At 51.4% G+C, this 21,839-nt stretch overlaps 2 protein-coding genes across 3 annotated transcripts in view; both read left to right on the top strand.

Annotated features, from left to right (window-relative positions):
* The window catches only part of Rtf2 (replication termination factor 2), a 37,838-nt gene extending 21,828 nt beyond the window's left edge, over positions 1–16,010 (top strand). Inside the window, exons 6-9 of one of the 2 annotated variants that reach the window (XM_004636013.2) lie at positions 11,967–12,080; positions 14,948–15,002; positions 15,115–15,201; positions 15,448–16,010. In XM_004636013.2, the coding sequence (XP_004636070.1) occupies positions 11,967–12,080; positions 14,948–15,002; positions 15,115–15,201; positions 15,448–15,626 (435 nt within the window). In that variant the 3' untranslated portion in view covers positions 15,627–16,010. Of the gene's footprint in view, positions 1–11,966; positions 12,081–14,947; positions 15,003–15,114; positions 15,202–15,444 lie in introns of both variants that reach the window. The other variant, XM_023720792.1, reaches the window with a different exon arrangement.
* A 3,501-nt stretch (positions 16,011–19,511) lies between these two features.
* Fam209b (family with sequence similarity 209 member B) lies at positions 19,512–21,051 on the top strand. The gene is made up of 2 exons (XM_004636100.2): positions 19,512–19,805; positions 20,723–21,051. The coding sequence occupies exons 1-2, from the start codon at positions 19,554–19,556 to the stop codon at positions 20,981–20,983; spliced, it is 513 nt and encodes a 170-aa protein (XP_004636157.1). The 5' UTR covers positions 19,512–19,553; the 3' UTR covers positions 20,984–21,051.
* The last annotated feature ends 788 nt before the right edge of the window (positions 21,052–21,839 follow it).

Genomic DNA, 21,839 nt, shown 5'->3' with positions numbered 1-21,839 from the left:
TTTAAACTTCCTAAAAGAAGAACAGAATTCACTTTAATGGACCATACTAAACTACATGTATTGAAAGTGTGAATTTTACCAAGTTTCTGTTTGAGATGGTTTCTCATGGTACTATCCGCTCTGGGCCTTGAATTCCTGACCTGGGGGACCCTTCGTAGCCAGACAGGTAAATGGGACTACAGGCCCGCAGCCAGGCCTGGCTGTAACGCGACCAAGCTGTGTCCATGTACAGCCATGGAGCCATTGCCGCAGGTGGCAGGCACTTTCCTCCCCACAGAGGTCGTCGGACCCCCTACAGTGCCTTGCTCGCTCGCTTGCTTCCTTCCTTCCTTCCTTCCTTCCTTCCTTCCCTCCATCCCTCCCTCCCTCCTTCTTTAGGCAGTTGCTGGTATGTTTCCTGTTGCTCTAGATTAGTTTGTGCACTCTACATATAAAATTGGGATCCTAGAACATGTGTTTTTTTCACTTGGAATAGTGATTCTCAGATTCATCTTTGTCATCCCATTTATCACCAGCTCTTTTTTATTAGTAAGTCATGGTCCATCTTGTGGCAGTTTATCTGTTTATCTGTTGGTGGGCATTTAAATTATTCTGGTTTCTGCACAGTGGAATATTGAAAGGTACTGTAGACACCACATACACGTCTTCACTGGGCAGATCTGAGATAGTGAAGCATCTTACCACACGGTGGATGTCGCAACCAATTTCGCTCCTTAAGAAACTGCAGTCTCCAGGGCATGGAGGTGCACACCTGTAATCCTGCTCTGCAGGAGGCTGGGGCAGCACAGCACGCTAGGCCAGCATGGGCACTTTAGCAAGACCTTGTCACCAAGTCAAATATAAAAAGCCCTGGGGATGCAGCTCTCTGGTAGAGTGCCCTAGATTCTAACCTCAGTACTGGGAGAAAGAAGAGAAGACAGCACCTGTTTTCCCAAGTGGTGAAAGCAGGGGCTGGGGAGATGGCTCAGTAGAATAAGCCCTGGCAAGCACAAGGGTCTGAGTTGAAGGGGGAGAGGGGAAGGGGGAGAAGAACACACAAAAACCAAAACAAAGTGGTGAAAGCAGCAGCGTCTGAGTTCCACTTCTGTCCTGTCTGCCCCTTTGTGGTCATATAATAGCATTGGGCTGAGGCAGGAGAATCATGGCAAATTCGAGACCAGTCTGGCTACAAAGTGAGCACAAGGCCAGCCTGAACTGCATAGTGAGACCCTGTCTCAAAAAAAGAAAAAAGCATCAGGCATGGTGCTGGTCCCTGTGGTTTTACAAATCCCACCCTTCTCTGGTGACATATTTGCGTGCTATTCCCATGTATTTGTGTTCTGTGGAGACCAGATCCTTACAGAAGTGAGAGATTGTGGATTACAAGCTTAATCTGTTGAAATGGGTTTCTGAATTATTTGTAGGGCAGACTTCAGTGATTAAAACCGAGGTATCTTGACTCAAGGGAAGTACCTGAATAGGTGTAGCAGTAGCACAGGTCACCGGGAGCATGCTAGTTAGTGCCATGCACGGGGATCGTCCTTTGGGGTCTAGTTGGGTAAGCTGCAGGCTCTACAGTGCCAGCACTTTGTGTTTGTTTGCAATCAGGACTCTTAGTTTCCATAAAAAACCATCTTATTCCTGTTGCCTGTTTTTTTTTTTTTAAAGAGAAAAAAATAAACTATTTCAAAGCAGACTAGCAGTAACGATAATTGATATTGTGTATTGTTATCTACATAGTAGTCACTCAGAGTACAAGATGAAGGCGTGAAATAGCGTCCAAACACTATTAGCACAGACTTTTCAATGCACTAAGAGAAACTAGCTGTGTTACTAGCTTAGCAGTCGTGTGTGTGTTTCCCCTTCCTTTCCCTTTTCCCCCATCACAGTTTCCTGTTGCCTACTTTTAAAAAGCCTTTGTAGGATGCTGGCCCCAGAACCCTGGGCGTGTCATGCCAGCTCCAAAACCAGGCATGGTGGTCACGCCTGTAATCCCAGTGCTAGGGAAGCTGAGACAGGAGGATCACTAGGAGTCTGAGCTGTGTAGTGAGACCCTGTACCAAATAAGTAAATAAATAAATAAATAAAAATTAAAAGAAAACCTTTGTACTTTGAGCTGTTGCATTACCTCACAGTGGATGTGGTGACCTAAATGCTTATTGGTGGCACTAAACATCAAACCTTATGGCCTCCTTTTAGAGATGCTGTTTAAATTATACAGCATTGGGGCCATGGAGATGGCTCAGTAGAATAAGCGCTTCCCTGGCAAGTGCAAGGGCCTGAGTTCAATCCCCAGTTCCAGAAAGAAAAAAAAAAAAAAATTCATAAGTTTCTAAATAATTTAAATTGTAAAAATAAATATTGTAGTGAAGAAAATGACAGTAAAGCTTTCTAGGACATTTAAGAGTAAAGCTTTCTAGGACATTTAAGAGTTTGGATTAAAGGTGAGCCATGAGCTGTAGTCTGTCACACCTATCCCTGTATTGTGGCTTTAGTATAGGAAGCACAGGTTTGTTTTGCTTTGGTTTTGGTTTTGTACCAGAAATTGAACACAGGACCTTGAGCCTGCTAGGCAGGTGTTTGTGCCACTGACGTATCTCCCTGGCCTGGGTTTGGGGGCTCTGAACCCACTGCAGACTCAGTAAAGCCCCTCTGCACCGACTGGATACCCTGTACGGTAGCCCTGGGGACTGGGTATCTTTAGAAGTTTACATAATTAAATGACAACAAGTCCCAGGAGCAGCCACGGTCCGTCAGGGTAATACCCAGGCTAAGTGGCTTTTCCACCTGTAGAGTGGGGTGAGGCTGGGTCAAGCGTTACCTTGTCACCCTCAGTTGGGTCAGCGCTGCCTTCACTTGCTACTGGTCTGGCCCGGGCTTCCTGGGCTTGTGTAGATGCCTGCTGAGAGCTGCATGGCGCGACAGCCGGAAGCACAGCGGTGGGTCTTGGCGTCCAGCCCTTGGTCAGGGCAGGTCTCGTAAGTGAAGTCTTCAGAGACCTCCTGCTTTTTAATATAAATAGCTCCTGCTGTCCCCTTAACACCACATCCAGGGGTAATGGGACATTCCCAGAGGAATGCTGTTTGGGGACACAGGGTTCCCTTTTACAGTAGTGCGAGCTCTCCGTGCTCACTTGGGTAAACATCTCCTAGTGCTTCTGATTAGTTGTTTTGTTTCTGTTACAAAGTCAGTTTTTAGGCCATAACGAAGCTGTATTTAACATGTGACTTTCTGTTACTAATTTCCAAAAGACATGGGTGGGATCATCCAAGTAAGAAATACATACTCCTAAAATGGTCTTTCCTAAAAGAAAAGACCATGGTCTCCTAAAATTATAAGCCATAATTCTTGATAAAAGTTACATCTACGAATTTATCGACTGCAAGGCTTTAGAAGAGTGACCATTCTCCTTGTGTGTGTGCAGGGGACAGGCCAGTTCTCTGGCCAGCCCAGGTGATTTTACCTTTCCTAGATCCCATGTTCTCAGGTGTGACTACATCGCAGATGGTTCCCAAAATTTGGCGCGTGCTAGAGAACACTTCAAAGTGTTTTCTGGGCCCTGCCTCTCCTCAGGTGACCTTTCCCAGGCCTCTCCTTAGATGACCTAAGCTTTGGTCTTCCACGACTCCAGCCCTTGAAAGCCGGGCTGTTGAACTGTATTAGTGCGTAACAGGACTCAGTAGCTTCCAAGCAGTGAGCACTGTTGAGACCATGTCTTCAGTTGCCTGGAACCTGACATCTGGGCACTGTGGCGGCTTTCGGTGCAAACCACCATCAAAGCTGTGGTTGTGAAGTGCAGGGACTTTTCCCTCTTCAGAACTGCAGCAGTCTGCAGTAACCGAAGTTTCCAGACCCCAGCAGAATTGCTTTACATTTGACACTTTTGTCCAGGCACAAAAAGGCTTCTCTCGGAGCACCTTACTCTCCCAGTTAGAGCCGTTACCCTTTCCCGTCTCCTTCCTCACCACCAGCGCAGCCTAAGCAGCCAAAGCCAAAAACACTGTGGTGCGGGGTCATGAGTCTCCCAGAGATGGTTTGCTTCTGAGCATCTATCGCAGGATGGGGTCATTGTATCGGAAAGACTTAGGGAGGGAGCTGGCGGCGTCCTGTGGACAGTGTGACAAGTGAGGCAGGTGCTGTGCCCTGGACTGTGGCCCTAGCCCCCACCTGCTCTTGCTGTGCTTCCCTTCAGGTTGTACTTGCCTTCTAATTGTGGTAGACTCTGGGCCTTCACAGGTCATAGTAAGCTTACTTACTCGACACCTAGCCACCGTTTTTAACTTAGGTTGGCTGGTTGGTTGGTTAGATTTTGGAGACAGAGTCTTGCTATATAGTGCAGGCTGGCCTCAAACCTGGGGTGCTTCCTCCTACCTGAACCTCCCAAATGCTGCCATTCCTGGCTCTAGTTGTTACTTTTAAAGGTAGTTGTGGTGAGTAAATAGGTAATAATGGAAGTTCATTTTTAAAGGTGAACTTCAAAGATGTAGTCCAATAGTTTAAAAATAATCACTGCTTTATAACATTAGTGTTAATTTAATCAGCAGAAACAATTTAGTGACCAAAAAGGGTTTTCAGAGTACTGCATTTATTTATTTATTTATGTATTTTTATGTATTCAGTACAGGGTCTCACTACACAGGTGGGACTCCTAGTAATCCTCCTGTTTTCAGCCTCCCAAGCACTGGGATCACAGGTGCACACCTTCACACCCAGTCTCAGTCTCTGTCTCATTGTGCCCCAGGGGTGGGGCTGTCACAGCATGGCGGGGATTCAACCCAGTTCCTGTGTCTACTTAAGCAGGCACTTTAATCTGCTGAGCTATCTGGCCAGCCCTTACTGTATTAAAAAAAAAAATGATGTTTATTATTGTACTTAACTTCTCTGAGAACCTGGCGCTTAGCCTACTGGCTAAGGACACGGGCCCTGGTCGCGCTCACCTGAAGTCGTTGCAGCCACAGCCGTGATGATTCCATGCCTGTCTCTTCTGCCTTCTCTGGGCTTAGTGCACTGTTGAAAGCTCCCTGACACTAACACCATTTTCTTGAATTATTTGAGCTTATTTCTTTGACTGCCTTTGAGCTCAAAGGCTGCCGTGCAGCTGTCCATGAAATAGATGTGTTAATCACAGCATGCGTGTCCCTAGGGCAGGTATGGATCTTTAAGCCATTTTGATATGAAGAGGAAGACTTCATGTTGCGGTCTCCAGCAGCCACGGCTAACACGTTTTGATTTCGTTATTAGCACAAAACGAGAACTGTGGGTTTGGACATTGAAGCTGTCTTCATTAGAACCTCCCATGTGAGGAGTTAAAACTGATAGCATTTAGGTTTTGAAATCTAGCTGATCTCATATTATGAAAATATTCTACTTAGGGGAGCTTAAAGAGAAGGTGGGGGCTATTTGGGGGAGCCACAGATTTGATGTACCGATTTACTAGATTTACTGAGATTCTAGCATTCTACTTTAAGCCAGAGAGAAAACACATCAACACACCGTACTTCAGAAATCACACATACCTGCTCAGCTCTTGCCCCTCACTGTGTGCAGCAGCAAGGGCTGCACTCGCCGAAGGCTCCGTTGGGGAGTGACATCGCGGCTGTGCCACCAGCGCCTCTCTTCCCGATGCTTCCCTCCTCACAGTGGCACCGCTTCAGAGTTGCCTGGCAGGCTGTGCTGCCTCTGCATCCCTGGAGGGTTTCATTCTTGTTGATTGTGACATGCAGGTGGAAAAGTAGTTGCTACCTCTGCCTCTGAGCGAGTCTGCAGCACTGGGTCCCCCGCTGAAAACCCAAGATGAGACAGCTGCAGAAACCCCGCCCAGGTGAGGCTGCAGCTCACCTGTCTGACGTTGGGGCTGCACTGCAAGGAAAGGTGGCCCTGAGTCTCATCTCTTCCTAAACAGTGTTCGGAAAAACTTAAGCATTTCTGCCGGGCTCCCAGGAATGCCAGGCTTCGGGACATGGGTGAGCCCAAGCACAGTGTCCCTGCTGGCTGCACTCCAGGGCCCTGGGGCCTGCCGCCCCTCTCACGTTTCCTCGTCCGTCTTCCACCCACCCTGGGGCATCTGTTCAGGGCTTTAATTCCTCTCAGCTACAGCAGCTCGCTGGTTTCTCTATGAACTCATCTGTTAAGAAAAGTGAAGCAGGGGCTGGGGAGATAGCTCAGTAGAATAAGCGCTTTCCTGGCAAGCACAAGGACCCGAGTTCAATCCCCAGTTCCACAAAAAAAAAAGAAAGAGAGAGAGAGAAAAGTGAAGCAACATAGCAAGGTCTTATCTCAAAAATAAAATAGCCACAGAGCTAAGGAACATAAACTAGGTGTCATGAGGGACAGCATTGTGGGTCAGGGGCAGAACACCTGCCTATCCTGTACCAGGCCCTGGTTCTGATGCCCAGTGTTAACAAAAACCATCAGGGTTGGTAGTCTCCGTGAGTACCAAGACCGCACGCTGCTGGTTCACAGGACTCCTGTCTGTGCTGTAACTGAGCAGACAGGACCGCGTCCCCAGGCTCTCACGGCGTGCCCCCTGCAGGCAGCTGTTAATAGAGAAGCTTCTGTGTTCTGGGCTCTGTGGGCCAACTTGGACTCCATGAGTCACGGTTCCTGGATGAAAATATTTCCTAAAACTGTTTTCATTCCCTCACTTAATGTTTGGGTAGCCAGTGGGGCCCCACAACAGCTGGTGAAGACAGCATGGCGCCCCACAGAGCTGAGGGTCTGCTGGAGGAAACACTCGCTCAGGTCAGGCAGTGTAGGCGTGTGGGGTACGATCCTGTGCTGTGCAAGATGAGAGCAGCGTCCTGAGGCAGAGCGGCCGGCCAAGCCACCCAGTGTCCCCGGGTCAGGCACATGCACTGCACCGTTCACAGCAGGGGTTCTCTGGAAGGACCGGGGCCAGGAAACCCCACTCCATGTGCTTAGGTGATACCCATACACAGGCAGAACTCACTCGGGGGCCTGAGTCTGACAGGACTTTTGGCTCTAGAGAAGAGCAGGCTGGCTCTGTTTTTAATCTGAGAGGTCCTGGCTCGGTCTTGTGACCAGTTAGCTCTAGCGGTCTGTCAGCTCTAGCCGGGTACGCCCAGAAGTGTGTATACAGGGCCGATGTGGCTCCAGGCAGCCGTGTCCAGAGGAGAGTCCATGACACCTGCTGCCCCCCAACACATACACATACTAGGAAAGAGGGCAGCAGCGACCCTGGCAAGGGACAGCAGCAGGAATCCCAGAGGAGGCAGGGGAGCCAGCGCCTCCCCTACTTGCGTGGCTCTACCCTCAGGAGAGTTACTTACGAAGAGTCACAGTGCAGGTCCCGCAGGGCCTTCTCTGCCACCTGAGCAGTTCCTGCAGGTGACTTTGTCTCCTCCCCAAGGAAGGGACACCCGGAGGGGCAGGAGCAAGGGCTTCTTTGCCCAGACATCCTGGCTGGGACTTCCCAGGGGCCTTCCCAGAGCACCTTATGTCAGTGCCCTGTGCTGCCAGCCTGTGGGACTTGCGAGCCAAAGGAAGGGATCCTTAGTCATAAAACCTTACCAGACCAGCTCTAAAAATGTTGACCTGAGCTGATCTTGGCATGAACATTTGCTTCATGAAAGAACCTCAGTAACTAGCCCAGCCAGTCAGGAGTGAGAGGCCCGCAGCAGGATCGCCGTCTTCTGCTGGGGCTCAAGAAACTGATGCTTGAACACACTCGTTGTGTCTCTCAGTGGCCAGGAGTGTCACTGAAGGAGCTTCTGGGCTCGGTCTGCCCTGCTACCCTGGTGCACACAGGAGACCTGGCAACATTGCTGTTCTCTTACCTCACAAGCTTCCCCCTGGATGATGTGACTGTGCTTATGCTCTGCAGTGACTGTCTAGTGAGTCGAGCTAAGTGCTTTGATAGTAGAACCCTTCTGCTGTGGTACTGGGGAGTGACCCAGGTCCCAGCATCGGGTGGGGTCCCCAGCCCTAAGCGCAGGAGGCTGGCCTCCAGCTTGGGATCTTCCTACCTGGGCTTCCCAGTAGCTGCTGCCACTGCACCAGGCTAATAACAGACTTCACTTATAGCGTATTTTCAGATACCTGTGATTATAATATGTAATTAAAGTGTTCTTACAAATATCAGTAAATTCTTTGGCCCACACGCTCAAAAAAAAGCAAGCTATGTGGTAGTGGCACAAGGATAGGCATATCCACAGAATAAAATTGAGAGCTCAGAAATAAGCCTTCAAGTTGAGGGTTGATAGATTTTTTTATTAAATGAACAACTCAATGAGGGAAGGGAAACACTTCAGCAAACGTTGCTCAGAGCTAGTGAGATAGTTCAGCAGACTAAAGCGCCTGCTTAGGCCAGCTTAGGCAAGGGCAGGAACAGCAGTTTGAGCCCCAGCAAGTGCTGTGCAGGCCCGCCCCACCCAGGGTGGACTGACCGGCCAGAGTCGGTATGGGGGTAGAGACCTGTAATCCCAGCGCTGGGGAGGCTGAAAGCAGGAGGATCACCATAGGTCCGAGCTGCATAGTGAGACCTCGTTACAACCAAATAAATACATTTAGGGCTGGCCAGGTAGCTCAGCGGACTAAAGTGCCTGCTTAGGCAGATGCAGCAGCCAGGGTTCAATCCCTGGCATCCCTGCCAACCCCACCCCTGGGGCTTACTGAGACTAGGCATGGTAGTGCGCACCTGTAATCCCAGCACTTGGGAGGCTGAAAACAGGAGAATCGCTACAAGTCCAATCTACGTAGTGAGACCCTGAACACCCTGTAGATCCTATACCAAATACATTTAAAAAAAAAAAAAAAAATGTTGCTTAGCTATACACTGAAGAATGAATCTGGACCCCTGCCTGGTGGTACACAGAGGTGAACACAGCCTCCTCTGCTTCAGTCCACCGTGGGGAGCACACTGTCGCCTGTGAGTGCAGCCATGTCTCCTCACAGAATTTCCGAATCAGACTTCCTGCCTGGAAACAAAAGCAGAACCACCCAATTTCTCAGTGGATTCTGACAAAGGCTGGTAGTAAACCAGGTCCAACTCCAAGAGGAGACACTGGAGGGTGACCAGCCGGGCCGCAGCACACCTACCCTCTGAGAGGCCACATGGCCGTGCCCCTTTATTTTGGTTAAGACAATACTGGATCAAGCTTAAAAGGTAATTAACCATTGGCTAGGGCTGGCCAGATAGCTTAGCGAACTAAAGCACCTGCTTAGGCAGAGCGCAGCGGCTGGGGTTCGATCCCCTGTGTGCTGTGCCAGCCCCACCCTGCTTCTGGGGCACACTGAGAGGGTGATTGAGACTAGGCATGGTGGTGCGCCCCTGTAATCTCCTGGGGCTCAGGGCATGGTGTCCAATCTGCATAGTGAGACCCTGTATACACTGTACTAAATACATTTTTAGAAAGACCAAAAAAAAAAAAAAAAACCTACTGGCTGGACCATGAATGTGCTTAATCAGGAATCTTATTTTTTTTCTGTAATCAGTACTAATGAATTAACAAAAAATATTTGAAACCTTTAACAAAACTGAATGCAGAGGGTCATAGGCCTGAATATACAAGCTAAAACTGTAAACCTCTTAGGAGTAAATCTTCATGATCTCGGGTTAGATGATGATTTTTTTTTTTTTTTTTTTTTTTTTTTGTGTGTGTTTGTGTGTGGCCAGTTCAGCCCACCAGGGGTGGGGCTGGCTGGTATGTGGTGCTGGGGGATTGAACCGCGGTCCCTGTGCTTTGCTTAGCTTAGCTTGTTCTAAGTAGGTGCTTTAGACCACTGAGCCATCTCACCAGCCCCTAGACAATGATTTAAAATAACAGCACCAGTAGGATAGAGGTAGAAGAGAAAATTGGTACATCGGATTTCATCAGCATTGGAGATTTGTGCTTCAAAAGATTTTATCCAGCCCACAGAAAGGCCTTGTAAATCATGGATCCAAATTTGCTGTAGTCTGAATGATGTGGCCTCCCCCGACTCAGGCTGAACCCATCTCCAGCACAATAGCACCATGGTCAGGCCTTGGGAAGTGGCTGAGTCGTGAGGGCAGGCCCTGCGGCTGCTGGCCTGAGGAGGGGTCCTTGGTTCCTCCCCCATGTGGTGACAAAGGGACGTGGGGCCATCTCAACAGCCTGGTTGCATTGACAGCTACGCCCACAAGGAATGGGCCTCATCAGGCTCCACATCTGCCAGCTCCTTGGTCTTGGGCCTTTTAGCCTCTAGAACCACAAGCAATTAATTTCTGTTTATAAATTATCCAGTATAAGGCATTACTTATAGGCATAATCAGAATGTATAGAGAGCTCTTTATAGCTCACTGTTAAGGAAACAAGACAAGAAATTGGCAAAGGATGTAAGCAGCTGTTTCTCCAGGGAAGATACACAGATGGCCAAGGAGCACAGGAGAGGATGCCGAGCGTCACAGGCCGGAATCCCATGAAGCGCTGCAGCCTCTGCTTCAAATAAGGCACTTCCTGCGAGGGTTAGACGGAGGCAGCCTGTGAGCCTGTCATCCTGCTGCTGGGTCTCCTCAAGAGCAGTACAAGCACGCGCTCTCACAAGGCCTTGCTCACATATTCTTAGCTGTATTATTTATGGAGGTCGAAAAGTGCAGACGACTCAGCTGTCCTGAGCTGGTGAATGGATGAATAAACTGGCTGGATTATAGACAGGCAGTACAAGGCAGCATAGCTCTGATGCGTGGAATAGTGAGTCCCGCTAAGTGACGGGCCGGTCTGGCACACACTCCAGCGCTGTGCTGCTCCACTCACATGAGATGAGAAGTCCAGTCTGCAGAGTTGGGAAGTCGATCGGAGGTGCCTCAGATGTGGAGGAGGAAGTGCGGCTGGGAGTGCAGCACCTGGGCTGGGGGTAGTTTCGTGTGAGGGTGAGGGCTCTGAGTGCAGGTGCAGGTCTAGGGCGTGGTGGGGGAGATGTGTTGGGTGGGAAGCGCAAGCCTGCTTTTCAAAAGCTTGCTTTATGGTTCTGTCCCCTGAGCTGTGAGCCGAGAGCTAGACGCTACTTTCTTTTTTCTTATTGTGCTTGGTGCAGGGTCTCACTGCACAGCTCAGACTCATGGTGATCCTTCTGTATTCGGCCTCCCGGGTGCTGGGATTATAGGCGTGGGCCACCATGCTGGGGGCGGGGGCAGGGCTGGGGCCTGTGCCAGGGAAGGTGAGGACAGTAGCGATCATCTCATTGTGACAGGTGATGTTTTGACCCACGCATCCACAATGAGGTGATTGCTATCCCCCAATAAGCCAACATTTCTGTTTCGCAGACTGAGTTGCGTGTGTGGCGAGAGCCGGCCCCACGCTGTGCAGCAGATCTCCAGCTGCGCCATTCTGGGGCATCTGTCCCTCCCTGGTCCTGGCCACCCCTCTCTCCTAATGGCCACCAGGCAGAGATCCGTCCTGGGACACTGCTGGACTCCAATGGTGGCTTCAGAGGCCGAATAGCCTGAGCCTTGGACATCCTGCCCAGAGGACTGGCTGTTCACATCCTTTCTGTTTAGCTGGAATGTTTCCGGGCCAGTGTGTGGAGGGGGGTTTGAGTAATCGTGTGCTGTGTGTGCTACAGAGCTTTTCTCTTAGCCCCTGGCTTGCAGCTTTGTGCATTGACTTTGTTGAGTGCAGTCGGTCCCGTTGCAAAGTGACCATGTTCACTTTATGGCTGTGGCTTTTTCTTGCATTAGATGGCATTGCTTGTCCTAGTCATAAAGCGTGTTTTCCTACCAGTTCTTTCATAGCACTGTCTTGCACCTTGAGGTGTCAGATGCTCCCCAGGGTTCCTCTGTCTCAGCGGGCGTGGCGAGGTCTGTCCTTCCTTTGCACCACAGACTGTCGCCAGGCTGATCAGTGCTTGCTGGGGACTGGAGTTGCCCGCAGCTGAGAGGGCTGCCCTTGGGTCAGTCTCTTTACAGCCGAGGGAGCCAAGCTGCAGGACAGGACAGTGCTGGAGATGGGAATGGGGACTTGGGTGGCCTCCACCCTGGTGGTGACGGGCCTGGCTCTCTTGCCCTCCAGTGTGGGGCTGCCTTTCAGCAGGATGACGTCATCGTGCTCAATGGCACCAAGGAGGATGTGGAGGTGCTGAGGAAGAGGATGGACGAGAGGCGGCTGAGAGCCAAGCAGGAGAAGGTAACGGGCAGGGCTTTGTGGGTCTGTGAGCTGTGCTGTCCTCGCAGCCAGTGAGGTGGGAGGGACAGCGCCCCCATGGGACGTGGGGTGCTGGGAGGGAAGTGGCGCAGAGCCTTGCAGGCTCTCAGGGGAGGCAGCAGCCGCAACTGTTGCTGTCACTTTAGAAGAATACGTGTCCGTTTGCATAGCTGGTAAAGCGAAGGGGCGCTGGACAGTCACCATCATTTCCACAATGCAGAGGTTCTGGGGCACTCACATTTGAAGCATGCCAGAGCCCCTGCAGCCTGGGTTCCAGCCGGCCTCAGGTCTGAGGGTGCCCGCTTTCTTTTCCTCTCCCAGAGCAGCAGGCGCAGCCCCTCAGGACACTCAGGGTGGGGGGTGCTTGGTAGCTGTGTCACAGGGGATGCAGCTCCTGCGCCTTCCTTCCAGAACCCGGCTTGGGAGCCCAGCGAAAGCCCTGGGGAGCAGTGCTGGGCTGTGTCCTGCTCCCGGGTTCACCACCACATTCTGGGAGCAGTGGAAGCTGCTCAGTGCTGTGGCATGACAAGAGGCTCAGTGAGAAATCAGGCTGGGGATAGAGCTCAGTGGACAGCACCTGCGCAGCAAGCGCACGGTCCTGAGTCTGATTCCTGGTGCCAAAGCTTAAAATTAGAAAATCACTTGGGGCTGGGGTGTGGTCTGGGGAAGAGCACTTGCTCAGTGTTCCAGAAGTCCTAGACTTGAGCCTCAGTGTCACCCAAAAAAAGGCCATCAGTCCTGGGCCCAACAGTGCATTTTATTATTTATTAAGTAGGAGCAGGTGTTAGCTGTATACTACAGATCTTTTGTGAGTGGTATTTTTTTTTTTTTTTTTTTTTTTTTAATGTAAAAGGGTCAGGGAGATAGCTCAGTGGCACAGGCGCCTGCCTAGCAAACACAAGGTACTGAGTTCAATCCCTGGTACCATAAAAAGAAAAGTTAGACTCAAGATAAACTTGGGAGAAACAGTGTGATCAGAACAAAAGCAAGAGCATGCTGGAACTGAGAAAACCAGAGTCAGCACCCGAGGGCAGCAGCGTCGGGGGACATGGCCGTAAAGTGGGACTAGCTTTCTGGGACGGAGTAATGCAGCGAGGTGGGAGTTTTTCAGATCTTTGTTTTTTGCTTTGTATGTTTCTTCAGTTGCAGAAGAAATTACAGAATCCACATCACCTTGGAATAATAATAATTTGTGGTGGTTAGACTTAAAGCAGCTGCTGGAGGTGCACATGGCGGCTTAAAGCAGCTGCTGGAGGTGCACATGGCGGCGCTGCCCTGAGGCCTGAGCGCAGAGTAGTCGGGAGCTGGGTCAGCGGTCTCTGCTCCTTCTCTCACTTCACTTAAGTAGAACATAATGTCCTCAAGCCGCGCTGCGGGGTCACATGCAGATGCTCTCTCTGCGCGGCTGTTTGCAGCCATCCAGCACCAGCGAGCAGCCCCCCGTGCAGAGCCTCGAGGCACATAGCAGTGCACTAAGGCTAAAACCCGAATGTCTGCCTGTGCGGAAATTCTAAGTGGTTCTCTAATTACTCTGACTTCAAGAGCAGAGAGAAAGGAAAAACTAGAGGCTCCCGTGACAAGGACGGTTTCCCAAAGGGATCTGTTTGTTCTCCATTGCTGCCCTCGAGTCACTTTTAGAAACATGCAAAAGGGAGAAACCGCGTTCTAGAAGAAGCTCCTGGGGTGTCAGGTACTTTCTTGAATCTTATTTCAGTGAATCTTCTCTGTCCGGGCTTCCTGCCAGGTTGCCGCAGCGCAGGGGAGCTGATGATCCCCTCCGCAGAGTGCGCACAGGAGTGTCTGTCACCTCGTAGATACTGCTGCCAAGATACAAAATATTTCCCAAATAGTCCCGCAGCTGGAGACGGACACGGCTCCTCTCTACCTCTTCATTGCTGGTGCTTTTCAGATAACTCAGCTCTCAGTGGAAGCCTTAGAAATGAGTAGATGTGTTTGGAATTGTGACCTTCACAAGCCCGATGCATGCTTGCTTTTTTTTTTTTTTTTTTTGCTGAACTGGGGATTGAACTCAGATCCTTGTTGTTTGCCAGTCAAGCGCTTATCCTACTGAGCCATCTCCCCGGCCCCTGCATGCATTATTGTGTGGGTAAAGAGAGCAAGCTTTTGCTCTGCACAAGCCCCGGAAGTCACATTGCCTGTGTGTTCCTGGTTAAGAGTGTCGCCTGGCAGAGGTCCTGTTAGGGTGCTAGGAGCAGGGTGTTCCGAAGCAGTTACCCTGTGTCATTCTTGCTGCCACGCAGACACTTAGGAAAAGGACATTTTAACGTCCTTTAAATGAATATTGTCCTGTTAGTAATTTCTGCATTTGAATCAGTACAAACACAGCTGTGTGATTTTTAGAATGGCTCATTCCTTTTTTAATTGTTCCTGACCAGAATAACTATTCCGAGTTACGAAATTCTAGTGCCTAAAACCTAACAAGAGCAATCCAGGTTTATTTTAGGAGAACAGCTCAAATGTTCTTAGTATAAGTCTCCAGGCCTTATAGTTAGATAAATAAATGTCAAAGCAGTTGACCACAGAAAAAGAGGTCCTGAAAGGAAAGGCATAGTGCGTGTGCATGCTGCAGCCTTCGCCCGGGCAGGTGTACTTTCCCTGCTTCACTTCAGTGCTGCCAAGTGAACAGAGACTTGGATCAGTGAGACTGGTCATGTTCAGTTCGAGTTTGAAGGATGCAACTTGGGGAATACAGGTTCTCCCTTGGGAGGGACGCGGGGCAAAGTCCTTGGGTGCAGCCACATCCCCCAGGCCAGGGAGCGTGCCAGGGTGAATGGCTCCTGTCCCTGTCACAAGGCACCCAGCCTCCAGCAGCTGCTTTCTTTTTACAGAAAACAAAGAAGCCCAAGGCGGCAGAGTCGGTTTCGAGTGCAGGCGTCAGTGAAGGTAAGACAGGAAAGAGGCCGATGCTCACCAGAGCAGGACGGGGGCCGGGTCCTTTGTAGGCTCGCACCCTGGTTTGGTTCAGCTTCTGTTTAGCTTCTGTTGTGTTTTGCAGACTTGCCAGGGCCATCCAAAATCAAGAGCTGCAAGCCTGAGGATCCCGGGCTGGAGAAGAAGGGCCCCTCGGCTCCCCGGGGTGCAGGTGGGTCTGCACGGTTTGGCTGGTGGGAAGCTCACTGCCCAGGCAGTTCACTGCCCACCAGGCTAAGACAGTGCGTGCCCATGAGGTGGGGAGAAGGGCCAGTGGCCCCTGGGAGCCCAGGAGCTTGAGCCCGGTGAGCATGGGTCTGATCCCCTGTGCCTCTGGAAAGAGGTGAGCGAGAGCACGCAGTGTCTGGGGTGATCTGGGCCTGACCTGAGAGCTTTCTGCCTTTCTGCTTCCCAGCAGCAGTGAGTGGGACCTCCTCTGGGAAGGCGGGGAAGCCCCCCGGCGCAGCCCCGAAGCGGTCCATTGCAGACAGCGAAGAGTCTGAGACCTACAAGTCCCTCTTCACTACTCACAGCTCCGCCAAGCGCCCCAAGGAGGAGTCGGCCCACTGGGTCACCCACACGTCCTATTGCTTCTGAGCGAACTGCGTTATAAAGTCGCCCTGCCGGACCCATCCCATGTGGTCACTCTTGCGAGGCTCTACAGGGTCTGGGGAGGGGCAGGGCGGCTCACGACTGGCACTCCCTTATGCACCTTGGCCTTCTTGGTCTGCAAAAGACGACTTCCCGCTGCCCAGGCTTCCCTGCTGCGGTCATCCTCTGCTGGGGGAGCAGCCCAAGGGGAGTTTTGGATCCCAGCCCTGCGGGCACCCTTGGGTAACACTTGACCACACAGCTCTGGAAGGAGCCGAGCCTTGTCCGGCACGCTTGGGCGAGGGGTCTGTCCTCATTTTGAGCAGAGTAGAGGGTAGCTGAGTGCTTAATAATGTGATACAGAATAAAGTCGTCTGCCTTTTCCCTTACCCTTCCGCTCTCCCTTCACGTGATGTTTCGCTGAGATAATGACAGACCTGCCACAAGCGTGGTGGCCCAGGAGGCTGAGGCAGGAGGACACTGCGAGTTTGAGTCCAGCCTGGGCTGTCTGGTGATTCCCTGTCTCAAAACTTGAGCATTGCACCACCAGGGGCAGCAGTGAGTCCATGAACTCGGGGATCCTGCCTTTCCTCAGCAGAAGGTCAAGGAATGGAGCGTGACCTTGGGGCCTTATGTATCTTGAGCGTTGAAGTCACCCTCGAAGCTGCCCAGGCAGCCAGCGAGATGTGAGCGCGCAGGCCTCGCCACGAGGCCTCTGGATGACCAAGGCTCCCACTCTGCTTCCCTCTCTGGCACGCCGTATGCCCAGCTAAGCTGTTTTAGGGTCTTTACTTTTGTAACAGTCTTATTTTTTTATTTGGCTAAAATTGTTAGCATAGCCCATGCTCTATTTTCACTTTTGAAGGACTAATCTGTCAGATATTACTAGTTTTTGCCATTACATTTTTATTTTCATGACCATTTTTACCAGTTTTTAATTTTTCCCTATATTAGCTTTAATGAGACAGTTTTACACTGATTTGGGGGTGGGTTTTGGTTTTGGTTTTTAAAGACAGGGTCTCACAGGGCCAGTGAGATAGCTCACACTAAGTGCTTAGGCAAGCGCAGGGACCAGGGTTTGATCCCCAGCACCACCGGCCATGCTGGCCCTATCCCTGGGCCTGCTGAGCCCTCAACCAAGTCCAGGTATGGTGGTGCACATCTGTAATCCCAGCACTGGGGAGGCTGAAAACAGAAGGATCACTAGGAGTCTGAGCTGCGTAGTGAGACCCTGTATCAGATACATTAAAAAGGGGGGAGGCTGGTTCCCACCATATAGCCCAGGCTGGCCTTGAACTCCCAGTGATCCTCCTCCTGCCTCAGCCCGGAGTGCAGGGATCACAGTGTGCACCCCCATGCTGCACTGGTTGTGCTGAATGTTTTCTTGGTTCCTGTATTTGTGCTACTTTCTAAGACCACAAAGGACTTAGAGTGGATTACTGTTTTATTTTTTATTTTTCTTTATTTATTTTGTGGAGCCAGGGATTGATCTCAGGCCCTTGTACTTGCCAGGGAAGTGCTTATTCCACTGAGCCACCTCCCCGGCCCCTGCTTGTTCTGAATGCATCCAGTTCTCACAGACCCCATCAGTGTCCTCAGCCTTAAACGGTGAGGTCTCAGAGCGCCTAGCTGGGGCTGGGTCCTGAGTAGGCCCGCACTCTGGTTTGGTTCGGCTTCTGTGGGCAGGACAGTATCCTGCCAAGGTTCAAAGACCTTGCACAGCTGTGGGACCTCCCCTGGCAGGCCCGCGGATCTTCTGGACGCAAGGTGGAGGCATTGAACTCAGAGGTCCGGCCTTGGCCCTGTAAGCGGAGCGCTCTTCACCACTGTCGGCGGCACTGTCCTGCCAGAGTGCCAGCGCGACACCTGGGTGCACCCAAGGCAGTGGCCGGTGGGAAGCTCACAGCTGGCCTGGTTCTCGGCTGCCCTCAAGAGCTGGGGGCTCAGTAGCCTGCTCATGGGATTCAGCATCACGCAGAAGGGAAGCAGGGACTGTCATCCACTTCCCAGGTATCCTGGGGCTCCCATGTCTGCTCTGCTCAGTGCCACCCAGCCACAGCTCACCTGTGTCCAACCTAGGCGTGCCCAGGGTCCGTCGGTAGTGGAAGCTGGAGGCTCATAGCGGAACATCGCCTAGCGCTTCCTTCATCCACCTGGGGCCCAGGCCCTTGGCAGCTTTCAGGGACCAGGAGGGCAGGCGGCTCTGGCTAGTCTGTGTTACTCTCCACCTCCCTGGACTTGCCCAGCTAGGTTCCTACGGGGCTGCCCGCCAAGTCCCCTCCACTCCAATGTGACTTCAAGGCCTCCCAGAATTCCTGTTTTCCCCTGGCCCCATTTACTGAAAAGTAGCCCGACCTTTGAACTCTTGTAGGAGGAAAAGAGATTCCAGTCCTCAGACACACAGGAACATTTCCAAATAATAAAAAGCAAGTGACAGAACTCACCAAGCGGCTCTGCTGTGAGTCCTCCGCACCACCCAGGGTCTGGTGCCTCACTGACAGCAGAGCTGCAGATACTGATAAGAGGAGACAGGACGGTGTCCTGCTGAGGACAAACCTCCAGGCAGGACACAGGCCGTCCCTGGCCAGAAGCTGTGGACACCAGCACCTCTGGCATCCCACATGGGCCTATCCAGCAGGGGCTGTCGGGTGCGCAGGTCTGTGATGTTAGGCCTCGGGCACCAGGTGGCACCACTCCTGGGTGACAGTTGTATGCTTGCAGCAGGCGTGCACAGTCTCCTTGGGGTTTCACACAGGCTCTCAGAACCCCTGTATCGCTGCTTAGAGCTCAACAGAGAGGTACAGTGAAGGAGCAATGGAAAGTCCCGAGTCCAAACGCACCTTAGGGAGGTCTCTGCACAGTGACCCAGGGGACAGTGTGAGCCCTGTAGGCACTGAGCGGCATTTCTACAGAGTGACATTTTCAGATACATTGGTAAGGCTGGGTGAATCCCTGACTTGGGGCTGAGCTGTCACACGGGTCGTCCTCACCCTAGGGTCCTTGTGGCAGCCTCAGCGTCTCCTCCTCAAATCCCAGCTGACACCTTGGGATCTCAGCTCCACCCACATTGTCCCCTCTAAGGTCATCTTCCCTGAAAGCCTGAGTGGGGGGAGCAGCCAGTTTCTGTTTGCTTAGCACTCTGTCCTTGTCCCTGTGGATTTATTGATGGAGTCGTTCTGAGAAATGAACACAGGGCCTTCACACCGACCTAAATCCTAAGCCCCTTATAAACACTTTAGTACTAGGACTCAAACTCAGGACCTTGCATTTGCAGGCAGGTGCTAGGCTACTGAGCTCTATCCCCAGCACCAAAACTTTTTATTGTGAGACGGTCTGTAGGTCACTGTGTTGCCCAGGTGGAGCTCAAACTGCTTAAACTTGCAATCCTCTTATCTCAGTCACCCTGCCCAGCCATAAGGTCCTCTAAATTCCCCTGGGGATGGCCCGCTTTGGTGAGGTAGGTGACCTGTCAGGCAGTGGAAGCCCAGTGCTTCCGAAATATCTGTTTTCGAAACAAGTTTTTTAAGTTCCCCTTAATACTTAGATGATGGCAAGTCATTATGTGGGGGGACGATGCAGGCCACATGGAATGATAAGAGGGTGGGCTGACATCTGTCTTGCTGCACGCGGCCCCATGGGACCCTTTGCCTCCCATCCCCCCACAACGCCTTGGTCCAACAGGTGAAGGAGAAAGAGCCAGCAGCCCCTCCCAGCAAAGCATCAGCACTGGCAAGGAGCTGGCCTCCATCCTCTTCCTCTCCTGTTGCCTGCTGGACATCTCCACCCCCCCCAGGGTCCTGCGCCTGACCCCCAGGGCCGCCCTGCTCCAACACATCACAATGGCTATAGACACCCAGGCAGGGCGCTCTATGACATCAACAGTGGCCAGTGCCCGGCCGGGGACAGAGCCACCATGAGCACTCACTGCCCACCATGCGGGCGCTGAGTGGGCTGCTGTTCTTATCTCTGTACCTCTCCTGCGGAGAGGCCTTCATGTTCCCTCTGAGGGACAAAGCCTCGGAGCCCCTGGAGAAGGTGCCTTGCGGGGCGCACTCCCGGGTCCGGCCCAACCTGCCCATGTATGCGCACAGCTGGCTGGCCAACAAATGGCTGTGGCTGTTCTTTGCCGTCATGCTGTATGTGATCCTGAAGTTTCGGGGACACGGTGAGAAGGCAAAAGCCAAGGTAAGGACAGCTCTTTCTTTTTCCTTTTCCCATTTGTTTGTTTGTTTGGTTTGGTTTGGTTTTTTGTGGTGGTATTAGGGATAAACCTAGAGCCTTCTCACTGGCTGAAGAAATGTACCCTCACGAAGTCTTCAAATCCACAGATGTGGAAAAGCAAAGATGACCTGTTACCGGCTCCCTGTTGTTCCTGTGATGTGAATTTCTTCAAATTGAGGATAGATTCCAGAACTTGGTGTGTGTTTGAGGTCAATGCTGTTCACAGAGCCAAAGCCGCTGCCCCTTGATTTTTAAAATTTAACTGAATACAAATTCCTGAACTTCTGGGAAGGTTATCAGTATCCTAAGAAACACAAATGGAAAGCCTGCACTACAGGACAGAGTAGTAACTGCTGGTCCCCAAAGTAACTCCATAGCCCTTTCAGGTAGGAAGAAAAGGGCAGAGAAATAAGGTGGTGGGTTTTCCTCCAGACGTGTAGACTTCATGACACTGTGTCCAGAGTGACCAGAGCAGGAGCAGGCGAACTCTGAAAGGCCAGGTGGTAGACAGTATCAGCCTCGTGGGCCATGTAGCCTGTGTGGCAACCACTCTCAGGTCTGCCACTACATCCTGAAAGCAGCCAGCGGCCATATACAAATGAGTGAATATGATTGTGTTCCAATAAAACTTTATTTACAAAAACAGGTGCACGGGCTGGGGCTCTAGTCCAGTGGCGTAGGTGCCTGCCTGGCAAGCGCAAGCTCCCAGGTTTGATTCTTGGTACCAGGAAAAATAAAAAGGTGCAGACCAGATTTTGCCAGTTTGCCTCTCCCTGAAACAAAAGCAGTGATAGAACCTTAGGTGAACTCATCTTTCTCAGGACTGTGTCAAAACCAGCAAGGTTGACGGAATTATTCACCCTGACTGTCTTTCTTGACAGGAGCAGAACTCTCCTGGCCTTCGAGGCTATCCACTTCGCTCTCCTCTGAAGAAAGCGCAACATGGCTGCTCAAGCAAAAACTATGCATTCAACACCTTAACCCACTTTGAGAAGGACCTTATGCAATTTCTGTCCAAAGTACGTAATCTCAAAGCAGTCTTGACAAGCGGCAATAACACCCGGCTGTACGGCCCAGACTTTCCTATAGACCCGCAGGCCTGTGTTACAATATATGAAGTATGGGGAGAGACTCCTGAATGAAAGCACTGGTGTGTCAGAGTAGGAGAGGAGGAGTGGCGTGTTGGTGAACAATATCCAAACTAATAAAAGTGTTCTGAAGAGTTCCCGCCTGTGAGGCCCTTCTCCCTGCCATGTGAAGAAATGACCGCTAGGCCGCAGCGCAGCCAGGGCACTGTTGGTTTTGTCTTTGCTTTTCTTGCTTTCTTACGAGCTGCGGGTGGGAAGAAAGGGCCTGACAAGGACACAGCAGCCCCATGACGCTCCTGACCGTGAGGTCCTGTGCTCAGCAGGGGATCCAGAGCTGCACCCCACCCCACCTCCTTTGAGCTGCAGAACACTCGTTCATTCCTAGTGTTCAACAGAAGCCAAGATGTCCCCAGGGCTATGCGGAGCTGGAGGAAGGATGCCCTAGCATGCCCAGAGACACTAGTTACCTTTGTAGTGCCTGATTTGTGCAAAATGGGGAACAGATTCCTAATGACTTAAGAATTACAAAGCCCAGGGACTGGTGAGATGGCTCAGTGGTCTAAAGCACCTCCTTAGAACAAGCTTAGCAAAGCACAGGGACCACGGTTCAATCCCCCAGCACCACAAGCCAGCCCTGCCCCGTGGTGGGCTGAGCTGGCCACACACACACACACACACACACACACACACACACATACATAAAACTTTAAAAAAAAGAATTACAAAGTCCAGCATTATGAACTTCAATTTTTTTTTTAATTTTTTTATTTATTTATGTGTGTGTCTGCGGCCAGCTCAGCCCACCAGGGGGCGGGGCTGGCTGGCATGTGGTGCTGGGGATTGAACCGCGGTCCCTGTGCTTTGCTAAGCTTGTTGCTTGTTCTAAGTAGGTGCTTTAGACCACCGAGCC

This window comes from Octodon degus, unplaced genomic scaffold, assembly GCF_000260255.1.
Source record: "Octodon degus isolate 3935 unplaced genomic scaffold, OctDeg1.0 scaffold00077, whole genome shotgun sequence".
Lineage (NCBI taxonomy): Eukaryota > Metazoa > Chordata > Mammalia > Rodentia > Octodontidae > Octodon > Octodon degus.
This window is presented reverse-complemented; position numbering and strand designations above follow the sequence as displayed.